General features: G+C 39.1%; 1 protein-coding gene across 3 annotated transcripts in view; it reads right to left on the reverse strand.

The window, feature by feature from the left end:
* LOC108719879 (disintegrin and metalloproteinase domain-containing protein 22-like) overlaps positions 1 to 19,940 on the reverse strand; it is a 134,360-nt gene that overhangs the window by 109,643 nt on the left and 4,777 nt on the right. For all 3 annotated transcript variants that reach the window (XM_018269138.2, XM_018269139.2, XM_041567444.1), the window contains exon 3: positions 5,835 to 5,911. In XM_018269138.2, the coding sequence (XP_018124627.1) occupies positions 5,835 to 5,911 (77 nt within the window). The remainder of the gene's footprint in view (positions 1 to 5,834; positions 5,912 to 19,940) is intronic.

Genomic DNA, 19,940 nt, shown 5'->3' on the forward strand with positions numbered 1-19,940 from the left:
GTCACCTGGGCCACTGGCCATAGGTGTCTTCCAATAAATATATTTGACCCAATAAAAAAAGAATGGCCTTGCATAACTCCCAACATTTAGGAAACCGAAAGAGGGACAAAAAGATTTGTCTCGTGTATCCGTGAAGTTTTTTGGCCACCCCCATTTTTGTGGCCACCCCAAGGAGAGAATAGCCGGAGTGCACAACTTCTTGCTTAAAAAGTTTTTCATTTTATTTCGCAGAACATCCTGCACAACATGTTTTGGCTACAACGGCCTTCATCAGGCAATGAACGGCCACACCCCCTAATTACCATGTTAATTTTACATAATTTGGCAGGTTATGAAAGTCTGAACACATTTCTGTGGTTTTTATATGTTATTACAGTTTTGCAAATGAAGGTGAATTGCCCTTTAAGCTGTGAGTCTAAGTTCTTATCTTATCAATCTGTCACAAAAGTATGTCAAGTATGTATCCTGGGCTGTCTGCCAAGACACAATTAAGTTAGATACTTTGTATCTGTTTCTGGCTGTTCAGTGCAGCAGATTAAAGAGAAACCCAGGACTTAGTACAAATCCGTGACAGCGGGTTGAGCTTTCAAAAGCGGGACTGTCCCGCTTAAAACGGGACAGTTGGGAGGTATGATTGACAGACCCACCTGGATTTGTGGGAAGGTCCCCCGTGCCCACCGAGTGGGTACATCTTTGTTTAGAAATCATGGTGCAATTTGTAGATTACTTGTTTCCAATAATAAAAGGCCAAATTCCCTGCCTGGGCATGTTGTGATGTCAGATTATATTAATGCCTTTAAAAACCGACTTGATTTCTTGAATAAACATATTATCCAATTCTATTGTGGTCTAAGACCTACAGTTAGTATAGACATTGGTATACATAATTATATACTGTATGAGAGTGTATAAATAGTCTGTATAATTATGTGAATATATGTGTATATATTATATAATATATGTACCCTGGATTTCATTAGAAGGGGTTGAACTTGATGGACTTTTGTCTTTTTTTGTACCCAATTTAACTATGTAACTAGCAGTAAGAACAACAGGCAGCAGGGAGGGGTTGAAGAAATCCAGGCCTGAGCATATCACCTTTCTCAAATTTTTCATGAATCCCTGGTTTTGACCCCACACTAGTCACTTGCCAGTCTCCAACTCCCAATAATGTGCACCACAATTAAATGTAACCACCACAATCCCTAAATCTAATCTTTAAGGTGCACTAAGATTAGAACTCAACATGTGTTGATAAAATAGCTGGTTAAGTTGAAAGGTGCAGGTCTACAGGGAATGGCCACTTATTTCTGCACTTTCATTATGTTTACCTGTATTGTATTGTGTTGTGTTGTATTGGAAGAGCATTGTACTGTGCATTCCCCCAAAATGTTCAAGACAAGCTCCGAGCAATAATTTCCTGTTTTTTGTTTTTTTTGTTTTTTAAACTTGTTCCCGCAAACATTTTTTTTGTTGGAATGATAGGGGTTTTTTTGTAAAAAAAGCCCTAGAAATGTAGGTGTCTGCATTTATGTTGCTTCCCCAGCAGGTATTCCCTTGCCACATGTATATTCTGCAGTCTAGCTAGGTTTCATAAATCTGCTTGCCAAGGTTTCTCATGGAAACTAATTCTTGAATCTCTTCCAGTCAAAGTCGCAGAGTTAGTCCTTTCAGATGTGCTGAGGTCTCTGAATAAATGAGGCCTCAAAGAAACCCATGCAATAAACTTTAATATAATACATAAGTCATCAACAACCACTGTATATATCCTTATACAAGTATGGGATCCATTATCCGGAAACCCGTTATCCAGAAAGCTACAAATAACAGAAAGGTTGCCTTCCATAGACTCCATTATAATCAAATAATCCAAATCTTTAAACATGATTTCCTTTTTCTCTGTAATAATAAAACAGTAGATTGTACTTGATCCAAACTAAGATATAATTAATCCTTATTGGAAACAAAACCAGATTATTGGGTTTATTTAGGGGCCGATTCACAAAGGGTCGAATATCGAGGGTTAATTAACCCTCGATATTCGAATGGGAATTAAAATCCTTTGACTTCGAATATCAAAGTCGAAGGATTTTAGCGCAAATAGTGCGATCGAACGATCAAAGGATTATTCCTTCGATCGATAAAATCCTTCGAATTGAACAATTCGAAGGATTTAAATCCAACGATCGAAGGAATATCCTTCGATCAAAAAAACTTAGGAAAGCCTATGGGGACCTTCCCCATAGGCTAACATTGAGTTCGGTAGCTTTTAGATGGCGAACTAGGGGGTCGAAGTTTTTTCTTAAAGAGACAGTACTTTGACTATCGAATAGTCGAACGATTTTAAGTTCAAATCCTTCGATTCAAAGTCGTAGTCGTAGGTCGTAGTAGCCCATTCGATGGTCGAAGTAGCCCAAAAAACACTTCGAAATTCGAAGTTTTTTTACTTCGAATCCTTCACTCGAAGTTAGTGAATCGACCCCTTAATGTTTAAATGATTTTCTAGTAGACTTAAGGAATGAAGATCCAAATTATGGAAAGAACTGTTATCCGGAGGTCCCGAACATTCTGGATAACAGGTCCCACACCTGTATAGCTTTGGGATCTCTTTTCCTGAATGCCTAGGTTTTCCAGATGTGGATCACCATTCCTTATAGTAGTGATTAATAAACTGTAGTGCAGGTCATGATGGGGGAGCTTTGAACAGATGCAGGAAGGCTCAACCTGAAGACCAAAATAAAAAGGCCTGTTTGCTATATTAGATACACCTAAAAGCTGAACTTGAAGAATATTCAAGGTAAGGTTTGGGGTGAATATTAAATTGCTGAACTAGATATTCTTGGAATCCATGTTCCCTCTAATTCCATCTCGGCTATGTGCGCAAAAAAATTCTTTGGTCGAACATTTTAAACTTGTATGTGCATTTTTAAAAACTGTGTGGACAAGTTAGAATAAATGCAAAAATGTGTTTTTTCACACAAAAATCTTTGTCTGTACCACAATTTGTTGTGTGCGCAAGATTTAAAACTTGTGTGCGTGAGCCAAACAAATCGACAATTAAAAGACAGAATCAGAGAACACATTCTTAATATTAAAAATAAGGAATTCCGAACACCAGTTGCTAGACATTTTGAGGAATGTAATAACAGGACTTCCTCCCTTTTGAGGGTTATAGGCACAGGCAAAATAATTCCCAATATAAGGGGTGGAAACAATCATTCTGAGTTACTGAGAGTAGAAACCAAATGGATATTTTACTTAATTACAAGGCAGCCTCTTGGTTTAAATATTGATTTCGATGTCTCCTGTTATGTACAATAGTCATTCTTTTTCTCTTTTTTGATATATTCATTTTGTATTTTGTATTCTTTAATTAAGTCAATCAATGTATTCTGCAGCCTTGGGTGTGTTTAATGTATTCCATTGGATTCTAAGGCTAGGGGCACACGGCGCGATTTCGCCGCGATTCTGCGCTGGGCGAGTTGTCGCTGCGTTTTTTAAGCCGAAATAGCTTTGCTAACTTTGGCGCTGGTGTCAATGCAAATCGCGGCGAAATCGCTGCGCTAATTTACACGCGGCGATTCTTTTTCTACTGTCGCCCGGAAACGCCCAGCGAGGCAACTTCGGACGACAATAGAAAATGAATCGCCGCGTGTGAATTAGCGCAGCGATTTCGCCGCGATTTGCATTGACGCCAGCGCCAAAGTTAGCAAAGCTATTTCGGCTTAAAAAACGCAGCGACAACTCGCTTAGCGCAGAATCGCGGCGAAATCGCGCCGTGTGCCCCTACCCTAATGTGTTTCATTGGATTGTAAGGGCTCTTCTCTGATTGGCACACCAGGTAGCTCAACCTACTTATCTCCCATTGGCTTCTTCTTTGTTAAATACCTGTATGTAGCATTCAATGTTAAGCCTATGACTGAGGGGCACATTTACTTAGGGTCGAATTTCGAGGGTTAATTAACCCTCGATATTCGACCGTCAAAGTAAAATCCTTCGACTTCGAATATCGAACGATTAAATCCTTCGAATCGAACGATTTGAAGGATTTTAATCCATCGATCGAACAATTTTCCTTCGATCAAAAAAACCTAGGAAAGCCTACGGGGACCTTCCCCATAGGCTAACATTGATGCTCGTTAGGTTTTAGGTGGCGAGTAGGGGGTCGAAGTTTTTTTTTAAAGAGACAGTACTTCGACTATCGAATGGTCAAATAGTGGTTCGAAGTCGTAGTCGAAGGTCGAAGTAGCCAATTCAATTGTCGAAGTTTCCAAAAAGTTGCTTCGAAATTTGAAGTATTTTTTATTCTATTCCTTCACTCGAGCTGAGTAAATGTGCCCCTAAGTGTCCCTGGTAGACCCAAAAGCGTCAGTCCTTGGTTCTTAATTATGGAAAAATAAAGTACGTTTTTAACCTTTTTACAATCTGACTCCGGCACTACTACTTTTGGGTCCAGGCCTGTGCCGGCCTCTTCTGATGTTTCCTGGCATGTGCGTGAACGCACAGTTTAGAGGGAACATTGCTTGGAATTATCAAATGCCAGATGGTAGCTACAGTAGAGTTTCTATACCTGTAAGGGAGGAACAAAGGGAGGCCCACACCAAAGTGAGACTATTTGAATCAATAAAGTCCAACAACCAATACTTAAAACTACAAATAAATAACCGTAAACACCTACTTTGAATGTTTTACCATCAACATGGATTTGTGATAGCTCACTTTCAAGTCCTGTCCTATTATTATAGTCAAAAAGGAAATCAGTAAAATATGAAGATTCAGAAGAAGATATCAGATATGTAGGACAATAAATTTAGGACACCTTCTGATTTTATAATTTAGGATATAAAAAGTCCCTCTGGAGTTAACTGACCTGTACAAAAGCACATGATTTTGTGTCTTTATATGGTTATGGAACTCCACAATTACTTCAATTTACTTTGAACTTGCTTTAATCCCTATAAATATGATTCATAAAATATATTTATAAAATAATGGAAATTCCCCAAAGAAGAGAAACCTCACATTTCAATAAAGTGTGGCATGGACGAGTTACGCATTCACGCTAATATACAGTAAAGAGTACAGCAATCTCCATCCCTGCAGTCCTTTTTTTGGTTATGAGATTCAGGGACCTTTCAGAAGTTGATAGGAAGGCATTGGAATATACCCAGGACTGTGTATTTAGCGAAGAGGAGCACCAGCCCTGGGTTTAATGTTAGTGACTGTAACATATTTGCACCCCTCAGTCCTTTACACATTCCTTGTCCTTTAAGTAAGACTGGTTGGGCCCTTTGTGCTCTCCTTAGTGCATGTATGGGATCTAGTAACTGGAAACTCATTAGCCAAGATGTTGTGAAATACGGCAATGCACTTTCCTAAACAAACACTTCTTTAGTTATTACTGAGTTGACTTTTGAGTTAAAATAAATCCCTATTCATGGTAAAACAAACCTAATTTTTTCTTTTAATATCTGAAGTGATTTCATAAAAGGAAAGTGCTGCTATATCTCTTTTTGGTATACAATGTGAAATACAAGCAGAGAAACAATCAAGAGAGTATTTAATATGCTTAACAGAGCATTGATGAAGACAACTAAAATTTATAGAAATGCCTTCAATTATGCAGTGAAAGCCCAAGGAGTGCAGTTTCTAATATTTATGTTCCCTAGGAGTGAAAGTCAATCTTTATGTTGGACCAACACCAGAACTGCTCTCCAGGCTGCAGGTTCTATCAAGGAAGTGAATGTAATGCTGAGAGGAACTTGCTCCATGAATGCAGGAAAGTAGTCCCTTTATTATAATATATAATACTATAATACCAATTTCATACTCACTGATTTAGTTCCACATCCAGGATGAAGGAAGACCCAAACGCATCAACCTGAAAGCTGGCCTGGGCAACGTGAGTGAGCTGTAAAGAGAAAAAAATGTAACTTGCAACTGCCATAAAGATCATCTTGGACATTAAGCTGAAAACAGCTTGTTTTTTTTGATTTCTACTGAAATATTTTTTGATTTCAAAATATATTGGTAAAACCTCTGAATATGTTGGGGGCCCTAAAATAAATTCGCTGTGGGGCCCAGTAACATCTCGTTTCCCACTGTTTGTTGTTACCTTCTGCAAACAAAAAATCCGGCCTGGATGTAAGGGGGTGTGATGGTGACATAAGTGGGTGAATTGAGAGTGTTTGAGTGTGGACCAGGAGCAAGTTTGCAGAGTTACATATTTACCAGCTAGTACTAGTACATTGCCAGCAAATTTGTTTTACAGGTATGGAACCTGTTATCCGCAATGCTCTTGAGTTTTCCGGGTAAGTGGTCTTTCCGTAATTTGGCTCTCCATACCTTAAGTCTACTAAAAAATATTTTAAAGGAGAACTGAAACCCTCCTACCAAAATCCCCCCCCAGACACAATCTTGCAGGCCCCCCTCCCTCCATGCAATGTGCTTTAAAGTTAAAAAAAACCCTTTTAAAAATTCTGACCCTTAAATGCAGAGAAGAGCAGCGGAGCCCCGGATCTCCGTGTAGTCTTCGGATGTCTTTGCATTCATGAAGCCTGCCGGCGCATACACAGTTGGGCCAAGTCAGGAATCAGCTTCAACTGCGCATGCGCAAATCGTCGTTGAGACCCGAAGACTAAACGAGATCCAGAAGATGACAACCGGGAGCTCCGCTGCATTTAAGGGAAGGGAGAGGGTCACTAAAGCACATCACGGGAAGGGAGAGGGTCAATGCCTCCAATATTGGGGGGGGGGGGGCTTTTGGTAGGGGGGTTTACTTGTCCTTTAAACATTAATTAAACCCAATAGGACTGTTCTGCCTTCAATAAGGATTCTATCTTATATCTTAGTTGGGATCAAATACAAAGTACTGTTTTATTATTAGACAGAAAAAGGATTAGAATTATTTAATTAAAATGGAGTCTATGGAAGATGAAAGACTTTCAGGCATGTACAGTAGTGATGTGCAGGCTGGCATGATACCAACAGGTAGAGTCCTGCAGCGGGTCGGTACCTGCAGGTTACCCGCAAAAAAAGCAAGGTGTAGAATTTTCAGTTGCGGGTATAGATGCGGGTCTGGTTTCAGTCTTGCCCACCTTTGATGATGTCACTTCCGGTTTGTAGCAACATCACTTCCTGTTTGAGGGTGGTCAGCAGGTTGCGGGTCAAGTTGCGGATAAGGCAGTTGCGGGTCCCGGTCGAGTAGCGGATCAAAGTGAGTTGTGGTTCGGGTCGCTGGTTACGGGTTGCGGGTTTGGGTCTTAGAAATTGGTTCCACGTAGGTCTCTACCGGCAGGACTCCCGGGTTTACCCATGGGTCGGCAGGGTTCAGGCTGACCTCAGCGCACCATTTGCCAGTCAATTTGAGGTTTTATGTTGAGCTCTTCTGCCTGCTCTCCCTGCCCATGAGCTTTTATAGGCGTGCACATGCCCTGCCCCGCCCCATTTGTGACATCATCTGTGCAGCGTGGGGGTGCGAATCTATAAATAGAGGGGGCAAGCCAGGCGGGGGCAGGAGAAAACCTCGACCCGCGTATCACTAATATCCAGTGCTGTTAGACCCAACTGCTGTCCAGGATGACATGACAACTCAAAAAAAAGGAAATGCATACCATATGTATGAATATCCAGAGAACAATACCCCTACATCCTAAATGCATTTAACAGTAAAAGCAGTACAAGAGGTAGTGGAAACTTTAGCCCCCAATATAATTTATACAGTAAGAGGCAATGGGTCCTGACACCCCAGACAACCAAAAATACATTTTAAAAAATGGATTAAATTATCTGCAAGGTATACAGAGTAGCGTAATATAAAAACTCAACCATCCACTATAAATCCATACTGGCTTGCTCTATAAAAAAAAGGATTCAAAAAGCCTCTCTGTATACCAATGGCATTTATTGTAGAGTCAGTATTTAGATTGAATTCAATCACTTTTATAAACATAGTAATGAAGAAATAACAAACCATTATTTAAAGAAAGAGAAAAGAAGGAAATTTAAAAAGAGGTTGCAGCAGTCTCACACTGATGAAGTCCCTCAATATGCATGTGGCCTCAACGAAAAAGGGAAAGGAACCTTTTATTAGCTGTAATGTAACAATGTAATCCCCTCCCTTTCTCTTACAAAGCAGCAGTTGTGTCTTGCTTTATAGCTGAGATCCTATCTGCTATTGTGATGATTTAGCCCCTAACTAGATTACCGTATATACTCGAGTATAAGCCGAGTTTTTCAGCCCCCAAAATATGCTGAAAAACTCTACCTCGGCTTATACTCAGGTCAAGCACAAAAACGGTCGCCGGCGTCCAAGAATAGTCGCCGGCGTCCAAGAATAGTCGCCGAGGTCCAAGAATAGTCGCCGGCATCCAAGAATATCCTCCAAGAATATTCGTCGGCGTCCAAGAATGGTCGCCGGGCTCCAAAAACGAGACGCCGGCACCTCCAATGGGAGCAGAAACCCTCAATTTTTTTATTGAAACTTACCAGAAGCTGCTGCATTTCTCACCCTAGGCTTATACTACTATAAGCTTTCCCAGTTTTTGGAGGTACCTCGGCTTATACTCGGGACGGCTTATACTGGAATATATACGGTATGTAAATAACTACAGGTATGGGATCTGTTATCCGTAAACCCATTATCCAGGAAGTTCCAAATTACAGAATGGATGTCTCATGGACTTCATTATAAGCAAATAATGCAGATTATTAAAAATTATTTCCTTTTTCTCATTAATAATAAAACCGTTCCTTGATCCAAACTAAGATATACTTAATCCTTATTGGAAGGAAAACAAACCTATTGGGTTTATTTAATGTTTGTTATGAAGATCCAAATTACAGAAAGAACCGTTATCAAGAAAACCCCAAGCATTCCGGATAACAAGTCCCATAGGAAGAAAAAGAGGGAGTTCCATACACCGGATTGCTTTAAAAATCGTAAATCTTTATTGATCCATGTTAAAGGACACACAGGATGTTTGGCTTGATGCGTTTCGTGCGCAACCGCCCTTAATCATAACAGGTCCCATACCTGTACTTTTTTTAAAAAAAAAAACTGACTGAGATAAACATGTGTAGCAAATATAGGAAATTAATGAAGGTCCGTTCAATGGATTTTATGACCCCAAGAACTGGTGAGGGGCTCTGTAAGCTCCACTGTATAACATTATTCTTACTGTACATTACAGTTTGGCTTCTAATAATATGTTATATATATATCATTTTGGTTGGAAAAAAATCGAAATATCTTAAAGTGATACTATTGTATAGCTAAAAAGGCACTCCATGTTGAAAATGATAGCAAAAATTATGAACAATACTGTAATATTGGGGAAAGAATGGCATATTCCAGAAAAAACAAAAGGGCGTGCAATTCTTTTTAGCTATACAATAGTATCACTTTAAGATATTTCGATTTTTTTCCAACCAAAATGATGTTCAGCAGTGACAGTTTACAAAGCCAGCAAGTGAGGTACAAGGCTCCACAGATTATACAGACAGAGCCTGCAGCAATAAGGTGTTATTGAGAGAGAACCCAGCCAGCACTATTGCTCCTGAGCACGAACATCTCAGCTGAGATGAGAGAAGGAAATCCCGGGGGAGCAACAAGTAAAGCCTTAGATTCTACACTACATTTCCAATGTATATATTTCATGTATCCAGTACAGTAAAATGTCTACTGAATGTTGTTGGTATGATACTCTTCTTGCTTCCATTATCTTTGTGCTAACTACTTACAAAACTTCTATTTATTTTTTAGAGGAATTTCAATTAGGGAGCACCAGGATCCTTCTCATACAGTTTAAAGCTACAATCCATGTGTAATATGCTGGGCTTGTGAGGGATATGGGTGGAAATTGGTGTGCCCCATTCAGGTGTAGGCATGACCTCAGAGAAGAGATGGCTATGGGGCAAGAGGTACTGCTAACTAATGGGTGCTTTGTGCATTCCTCTCTCACCAGAACAGGTCCGGACTGAGAATTAAAATAGGCCCTGGCATTTCTGGTACACAGAGGCCCAATCAGCCCACACAGAGGCCCAAACAGCCCCCACCAGCCCACTAAATACTGACTTACTATGGCACTTTATAGCAGCCCCTCTGGCATTTGCCAGAACCCACAGATTGCCAGTCCGGGCCTGCACCAGAACCCCTAAATATGGATCTCTCTGTGCCTGTGAGACAGATACTAAACTGCAAGTGGAACAATTTGGGGCCCAAATCCATACATAGTTATAATCTATCTCTATGTCTGGGTTTCCAAGCAGATTCCATCCTGAATTTGTTTCCTTTGGGCCTGAGAACTCACACTATACAACACATTTAACCTCCATTCATGCTCTTAAAGGGATTCTGTAATGATTTTATGATGTCGTTTTTATTTCTAAATTACACTGTTTACACTGCAAATAATTCACTCTGTAATATAAAATTTCATTCCTGAACCAGCAAGTGTATTTTAGTTGTAATATTGGTGTGTAGGCCGCCATCTCAGGTCATTTTGCCTGGTCATGTGCTTTCAGAAAGAGCCAATACATTAGGATGGAACTGCTTTCTTGCAGGCTGTTGTTTCTCCTACTCAATGTAACTGAATGTGTCGCAGTGGGACCTGGATTTTACTTTTGAGAGCTGTTCTTAGATCTACCAGGCAGCTGTTATCTTGTGTTAGGGAGCTGCTATCTGGTTACCTCTCCATTGTTCTGTTGTTAGGCTGCTGGGGGGACGGGGAGGTGGTGATATCACTCCAATTTAAGATGGCCATAGATGCAAAGATCCGATCATTCAAAGCCTCGAGTGACTTCCCCATCTCCCGACCTGCCACTCAGCCGATGTTCTGACCCTGACAGCAATCGTACGAACGTTATGTCCGACAAAGCTGGTGACAGTGTCCAACTGAAATTGTACGGTCGGCAATATATGCAGAGAAATTATCAGCAGCCAACAGAAATCTTTTAACCTGTCTAATCTACCAAACGACCGATATCTGCGGGAAGAAAAATGTCGGGACTCTCCACACACACGGTCCGAAAATCGTACGAATCGGATCTTTGCGTCTATGGCCAGCTTTACAGTACAGCAGTAAAGAGTGACTTAAATTTATCAGAGCACAAGTCACATAACTGGGGTCAGCTGGGAAACTGACAATATGTCTAGCCCCATGTCAGATTTCAAAATTAAGTATAAAAAAATCTGTTTGCTCTTTTGGGAAAATGATTTCTGCGGAGCACTATTAACTGATGTGTTTTGATAAAAATATCAATCTGTTTTCCTGAATGAAATCACCCCTTATCTCTATCAATGTAGTTGTCATTCTCTGGACATATTTCGCTTCAGAATGTCTTTTAGGATGTTCTATTCCTGCAAGTCTTTATCCTTTAAAATACAGGACAATATTTGGCTGTAGTCTGCCAAATTTCATGCTAAAGTTATCTATCTACAGGTAATCCTTGTTCCGCTGCCATCAAGGATCAGCCCTTATTATTTCCTATAAGGCCTATAAGCAGCCTGGATATTTGTAAGGCCAAAATGCTCTTATTTACATTGAATCTTACTGTATATACCACCAGCCTGTCCAGATAGCATATATCCTACACATAGTTCAGTGTCGTCAACCAACACAGGCCAATTGTTTAAATTTCTTCTTAAAGTTATTTATTAAATAAAAGTGGGCTTAAGTGGGCCTAAAATAGACCTCTAGGTATACTACCTCAACCCTAGACCAATCACGGGATTTACAGTACAACTTACAACTACCTCAGTTGTTATTCTTTCCATGAATAGTTAAACTTGATAAACGAGATACATTCTTTATCCCTAATAAATATTTTAGTCATGTCATCAAATATTGAATTATTAGAGTCTTTATGGCCACAAATACAGCAAATATGCAAGTTGGAGTGCAAATACCAGGACAAAGGGACTTCAACCAACTTATCCAGAGTCACAGGATGTGCTAGAGAGGCCAGATGAGATCTAATTTAGACGACAACTTCAAGTTTATCTCTTGAAATTAACCTATGCATAAAGTTTTCAGTAACACAGGGCTTTTTGGCTGCTGTCAACCAGTCTGCCATTGGCCTAAAAGCTAATTAGTTGCTGTAACCAATACTATGACTTCCGGCGTCTAACTATTTTGAATACAAGCACTGAAAATAACCAAATCAGATTTAAGAGCTTCTATGAAGGAGGATATGGCAGAAGCCATTCTGTTTCTAAGAACAATACTTTAGTTAATTTTGTATTTAACAGCCATTCTACAGCTTTATGGCAGGTTCAATTAATATATAAGTTGTTTTAGGTTTCTAATTGTTAGCTTTTTTTAGCGTTTATGCAGTTTAATGTTCATTTTGATTTAGAATTACCAAAGGACGTGGTTTATATTTTTTAGCTTTGGCAGTGATAAAATGCCTTGTATGTTGTGTACTTGACTTCTTTCAATCAACATGGAAAATATAATATATTAAAGCAACAATAACACCAACAAATGCACTGCTAAAAGCTGTGTGTTTGCTTCAGAAATTCTACTACAATTTATTTAAACAAGCTGCTGTGTAGCCAAGGGGGCAGCAATTAAGGTTGCCACCTGTCCGGTTTTGACCCGGACAGCCCGGTAGTTTAAGGGGCTGCCCGGGTCTATACTTCCTGCCCGGTTTTCCAAATAAGGAAAACCGGGCGGGATTCCTTTGATTGACACGGTGATCCGCCCACTGACGTCATAGCCCGCCCACTGACATCACGGGTCAGCCCACTGACATCACAGACACGCCCACTGATGTGACGGGACCCCCCCGCCCGGTCTCAGCCAGACATAAAGGTGGCAACCCTAGCAGCAATTGAAGCTGGAAAAAGAAGAAAATAAACGGTGGCTGTCCCGATGGTTACACAGCCGCTTGTTTATATACATTATAGAAGTCTTTATGAAGCAAACACACTAGTTTTATAGTGCAGAGCAACAGTACATTATATTTTAATAACTCTGACACACTTTCAGTTTTTGGTGTTACTGTTCCTTTAAAAACAGAGGAGTCGGAGTTGGATTATTTCCATAAACCGAGGAGTTGGAATCAAAGTATTTATGTTCCAGCTCCACAGCCTGGTGTGAGAATTGATGACCTGATCTTGTGCCTGTCAGTGCACACACATATTCAGGGAGTGGGAAACACAGTTTTTGACCCATGTACCATAGTCCTTAGATCTGCTGTCGAGCAACTGAAAAAAAATCAAGCAAAGATCTTATTGGTTGCTATAAGCAGGCCTGGACTGGGAGTCAAAATAGGCCCTGGCATTCCAAGTACAAAGAGGCCCAAATAGTCCTCCACCAGCCCACTAATTATTTATCAAATTCCGAATTTATCTCAATATTTTCTGAAAAAAACTCCGACCAAATCCGCACGGGTTTTTTGGGCTTATTTATTAAAACACTTTCCCGAAAAAAAAATTTGCGGGAAAAAATCCAAAAAATAAAAAAAAAAACGTGAAAATCCGATTTTCACGTTTTTTTTTTTTTTTGATTTTTCACCCGAAAACTCAGCATTTTGTCCGAAAACTTTGGGGTATTGCCAGAAACCCAGCGCACATAAAAAGATCATTGGGACTTCTCCCATTGACTTATATGCAACCTCGACAGGTCTGAGATGCCAGATTTTCTGATTCTGACTTCTCCATCCTCGGAGTTTAATAAATTCCAAAAAATTACTGATTTTTTTAAAAGTCCGATTACTGGACACAGAGGAAATTCACCCATGTTTCTATAGATCTAATATCTAATTTGTAAAACATGCAGTTGGCATGTACAGTTTAAAAAACATTGTTAATGTGGACTTATTATCATGTCCATTTTGTCCTCTGTATTTTCAAAGGCCTTCGAGGTTCACCACAAAAAACAAATGTTCTGATGCATTTGCCGTTTATAAAAACTTATTTTACAAACCGTTAATTAAGTGAAAATAATCTGTGCACATAATACATCCACTGTGCAGAGCAAAGGCCAACTACAGTTTCCACAGGCAGAGACCAGTGTGAACCCATTGTCAGAAGGAATTAGAGTTAAATTGGTTGTGAATGGTTATATGATTTTTGTACACCCCCACAAACATTAGGCTACTATAACAAACTTTGTGAGCTTGAAGATATATTGGATCTAACTGTCAATGACTATCTGACACCCAACTCCTGCATGAAGAAAGAATGAAGAGAAACAGATGCTGAGAGGGATAGTGAAGATAAACTTGATTATTTCAGAAACAATACAGAATTTGTTTGTATTTAGAACGTTTTCTTATTTCAGTATGATAAAGCTTACATACAATTTTAATTTTCACAATAGTTCCCCATTTAAAGGTATCTGGAGAGCTGAAGGTTGTCTATTTCTGGTTTAGCAAATGCAGGTTTTACTTCTGTACAATTTAAGGGTGTAACTAACACTCCAACAATCTTCTGTGAGCCATTGTTGAGATATTTAGGGCTATCACTCTGGTATAATTGTACTTCGATATTTAGTTATTCAACTTTGCATTACAAAACTGCAATTGTTACATCCATAACATGTTCTATAAGAATATGTTTTGTGGTGAAGTTTAATATCCTGTCCATTTAGGCTGTGTTCTTCCTACATCAAAGACTCCCACCTTTCCCTCAAGCATTCTCCACTCTATTGTCCTTGAACCACCTCAGCACCCAAGCCAACTCAGCAATCTCACAAACATGCCCTATTATTTCTCTCTCGATGTGTCTTTCACTGCACAGAATTTAATCAATGCACTTATATTTGGTTTCTCTAAATCTGGCTATTGTGACATTTATCACTGTATGAAAAAGCAACGATAAATAGGTTTCATTACAATACACCCAGGAACTGTGACAGATCCTGGTATATGATATTGAGTTTGGGAAAATACAAAACGGATGTTGTTTTCATCAGGAAGAGGATGGATATTAAGGGACAGATTTATTAAGAAAAGAGCAAAATTAAAAATCAAATATGGTTAAGTTTAAGAAAAATAAAATTAAAGGTATAAGATCTATTATCTGGAATGCTTGGGACCTAGTAACCTTGTTACAAGGTGAGAGGCTCCCTGAACAAATATTAGACTACAAAGAGCATCTTGAGCTTGAAATGTCCATAATCCATCGATCTGTAAATTGTCCTCAGATATCTGATTATAAAACAGCAGATATATTTTTGTAAAGATACAAAAAAAAACTGATTTAATTATCTTAAACAATATACCAACTCTAATACAACATACACATCATGTACTATGGACTCTATAGATATCATTTTGATGGGCATGTAGAGTTTGAATTCAGACATGTGACTATATCAGTATCCTAGCGATGTTACCACCATTTCTCCATCTATCCCCAGGGAAGCCTAATGAAAAGTAAGTCAAAAGGAGAACACTTACTTTTTTATTTCTCTGAATCTGTTAAGTGCCCACCACTCTCATAATAAATAGTGAATAAAGTACCCCCTCTTGTAAAATATAAGGATATTATAAGTTACCGAGGAGTTTCATGACCATATAAAAACACGAGGCCGAAGGCCGAGTGTTTTTATACAGGTCATGGAACTCCGAGGTAACTTCTAATATCCTCATATTTTACAACTGGGGGTACTTTATTTATTATAATACACAAATTTTAGTGAGTCATGTGACAGAAATGACATCACTACTCACCGTTTATAACTGATGACATCACTACTCACCGTTTATAAGGATATAATTTACAGGATATTCATGGCTTTTGTGTATTATTAATATCTATTCCTTACACATCACACATGATCTCATTTTTAAAACTCTTGTTCCTTGTCATGATGCAGTAACAAAGCCAAGTGATGGAACTGGTTGTCATAATGCAATAACTAAGCCAACCAATGGAATTGTAGTGCAGCAGTGATCTCCAGGGCTGATTTCAGGGTGCCACAGTCCCAGTAAACGCCTGTCAGGGGATCCTGAAAAGTGTAGTCTAACAACAGTTGGAGGACTGCAGAATTAATATCTCTGATCCATCCCTTAAGAGGTCCCATTCTTGCTGCATTGCCTGGGCCCTATGTTATCCTAACTTTTTTTAGGGATGCATCAAATATACCTTACCTTTGTGAACGATTTGGCTGAATACCAAACCAAATCTGAACCCTAATTTCTATATGTAAATTAGGGAAAAGAAGAGGAAAGAAAATTTTGGACTTCCCTGTTTGTGTGACGAAAAGTCAAGTGATTTTTTGTATTTGAATTGGGTTTAGCCAGGCACTGGAATTCGGTCAAATCCAAATCGTGCTGAAAAAGGCAGAATCTTGGCTGAATCCTGAAGCGAATCCTGGATTCAATGCATCCCTACTTTTCTTACAACATAGATGCGGGTATAAGCTTCATTATCATCTATAGGAGAGTATGTTGTAAAAATGGCCTAGTAATTTAGGTAGATATAGGCTTATATATATATGCAAAACTGAACAACTGCAGGCTGGTATTTATGCATCATGTATGTCTTTTATTATCTGATGAAAATTCGAGAGAAAAAGAGCAAAATGAAAATAATCAATTATGGTTAAGTTTAAGAAAAAATAAAATTAAAGGTATAAGATCTCTTATCCGGAATGCTTGGGACCTAGAATTTTCTGGAGAAAGGTTCTTTCCGTAATTTGGATTACTATACCTTAATTCTGCTAAAAATAATTTAAACATGAAATAAACAGGATTGTTTTCCCATAAATGTGCCAAAATATGGATTCATGCAGCATAGTTACCAAGTACAAAATACTGTTTTATTAATACTGAGTAAAAAATAAATTATGTTTTAAAAATTTGAATTATTTGCTTATAATGAACCTTATCTGGTTTCCAGATATGGAAACCCATACTTCTACTATCAGGGAGTTAATTTTATGGTGCACAGGGCTGCAAAGGGAACTCAAAGTGATTTGTTTTTGGCAAACAAAGACATAACGCTACAGCCTTTCCTTCCTGTTAATGAACAACATTTCCAGTCACACAAAGCTTAAAGGGGATCCAAACCCAAACAATTAATGTATGTAAAAATCCAGTGTAAACCAAAGCAGCCGTTTGAAAATGAGAGAATATTGCTTTCCGCCAGAAATTACTCGTCGCTTGAATTTTTACCATTGACTTTAATGGATTACTGGAGGCAACCATTCAAGCACATGATACACAGTAGATAAGTTCAGAAGAATCCCATTGTATACCACATAGCTTATCTGTTATCTGCTGTGTATCCTGTGCATTTTCTCCTTTTTTAGTTTTGAATGGCTGCCTCCATTGCTACACAGCAGCTTGTTTATATAAACTATAGTAGAGTTTCTGAAGCAAACACACCAGTTTTACAAGTGCAGCACAACAGTACACTATATTGTCCTTCCTTTAAACCACTTTTATTTTCCGGTGGTACTGTTCCTTTAACACAATACATCGAAATAAGGAAAATCTATCTAAGGGCTCAGCAATGCAGACTATATTAAATATGTATAAACTCATGATGGAAGCAGAGTGCTGTCTAAAGGCATTGCATAATTATCACTGACAAATGGTGAATTCCATAAAAACATTTCTGTAGCTTGAATGTATATGTAGATTACTTGTATTTTGTTGGCACAGTGCTGGCATTAAAGAAGTTCATCTTTAAATTTATACAGACAACTTAAATACCCCTTCAATATACTGCTTGGTTGTCAAAAGTAAAATCACAATGTCATACGAAGAAATCTATGGAGCTCATGGCAGGCTGAGAGCCATATCAATCCCTTGGGCAACTGCATCCGGCATATTAGTCTCCAGCTGGATAGGCTTGCTATCTATTCAATAGTCTTTTTACGGTCTATTAAATAGATTTTAATGTCTAACTTTTTACATAAAATTAGGAATTGTCAAAGATCTGCAAAAATTTGCACCATCTTTACAAATAAACATTTATGGGACCTGTTATCCAGAATGTGCAGGACCTGGGGTTTTCCAGATACGGGTACTTTCCTTATTTTGGATCGTCATACCTTCAGAAAATTGTTTATACATTAATAAAATCCAATAGGAGTGTTTTGACTCCAATAAAGATTAATTGTGTCTTAGTTAGGAACAAATATAAGGTACTGTTGTATTATTACAGAGAAAAAGGAAATCATTTTTACAAATTTGAATTATTTGATTAACATTGAGTCTTTGGGACACGGCCTTCCCGTAATTCAGAGCTTTCTGGATAACAGGTTTCTGGATAATACCAGTTCTGAAAAAGAGTTATACAACATGACGCCTGAGGGATGTATTTAGTATAATTATTTATAGCCTCCCCCGACCTGCCTACATGCCAATAGTTAGCTGGGCAATTTGGCTGTTTTTGACCTCCCTAGTATATGTGTATGTATTTCTGGAGCTCTCTCTACGTCTTAAAAAAGCAAGATTGGCCCTTGATCAAATGGCTCCCCTAGACTATAGCCTAGGGGAGCTTGTGCATTAATCCACCCCTGGGGGGAGGCAGTTTTGACAGACAGCAATCCCATTGGATCAGAGTTGAACTGTCCAGATTATACATTTCATCTGTATGTTGTGTGTTTGGTGCATCAGCAGATGAAGAACTGAAAGGAGCCAAGGCTGTTAAATCTGATCATTTGGTCTGTTATCCTGAATCAATGGAACAATGTCTTACCCATAAACCAATTGGTTAGATAACCCAAAGTTCAATAACTATAACAGCCTTTAGGTCCCCACTGACTTCAGTATTAGAACGTGGTGTATCTGTCGGCCACTACATTCAAAAAAACTGCTGGAATAATACATCAGACTCCATCTACTGTAAATTTCCTTATGCAGTATTCAGTGAAGGAACACAAGTCCTAGAACTGACTTTGCACTGCTGTTTACAGTTATTGAAAGAATGTGTACCCTACTATGCAAAATTCATCCACAGACCTATCAATTGTTCAATATCGGGGTGGAGTAGGGGCATGGTCAGTTCATAACAGGGCATGATACGGACTGGGTCGGGGACGTGGTCTGGGCAGAGCATGGTTTGGGTGGAGTGGGGGTATAGCAAAAAATAATCCTGGGTTCATATAGAAAGGCTATATATACCTCCCAACTGTCCTGTTTTTTGCAGTACAGTCCCAATTCTGACAGCTCAAACTGCAGTCCCGAATTGTTACTGCCAGAAAAAGATACAACGTTTCTAAAACTTAATTGGCTTTTGGCAGAGTCCAGAAGCGGCAGGTGCACTTAGATACATTTGTAATAATTTAAGATAAGCAAAGAAGCAATTGTAACAATTTAAGATAAGCAGATCTCTTGGGGAAACTGTGACTTGTAGCTTAAAGGGGCAATTCGCCTTCACTAGCATAACTGTAATAACACATACAAACCACAGAAATGTGTACAAACTTTCATCACCTGACAAATTTTTTGTAAAATGAACATGGTAAGTAGGGGTGTGGGCACAAAAAAGGGGCGTGGTCAAAAAATCCACATTTTTGGGAGGTATGGGATCACTGTCTAAGATGACCCCCCCACATTATAAGAAAATTGGTGGCCAGGGCCCTTTAAATGTTCATGCCTTCCTGAAGTCAGCAGCTCTCAGAAAGATGGGGGGCCCGGATAATCAAGTAAGTGTGGTGTGGGAGGGGGCCCCCCTTACCCTGGGGGCCCCCTACAACTCTCCCCCCTGATGGCTGCCCTGCCTATACATCCCGATTAACGCAGATCAATAGTTTTAGCATTTTATCAATAATCTTGACTCAGAACAAGTCAATACGGCAGATCCAGCTTTACGGGTTTGCTAAAATACCAATACAGACCCTGGAAGTAGCCCAACCCCTCATATGCCATTCATAATCAGCTTGTTCTTATTCTGTCTCCCCATCTGATCACTTAAATGTCTGTCCCTTGTAGCCTTGTGCAAGTCACCTTAACTCAGACAGCAATTAAGACTGTTA

This window comes from Xenopus laevis, chromosome 6S (genome assembly GCF_017654675.1).
Source record: "Xenopus laevis strain J_2021 chromosome 6S, Xenopus_laevis_v10.1, whole genome shotgun sequence".
In the NCBI taxonomy this organism is placed as follows: Eukaryota; Metazoa; Chordata; class Amphibia; order Anura; family Pipidae; genus Xenopus; species Xenopus laevis.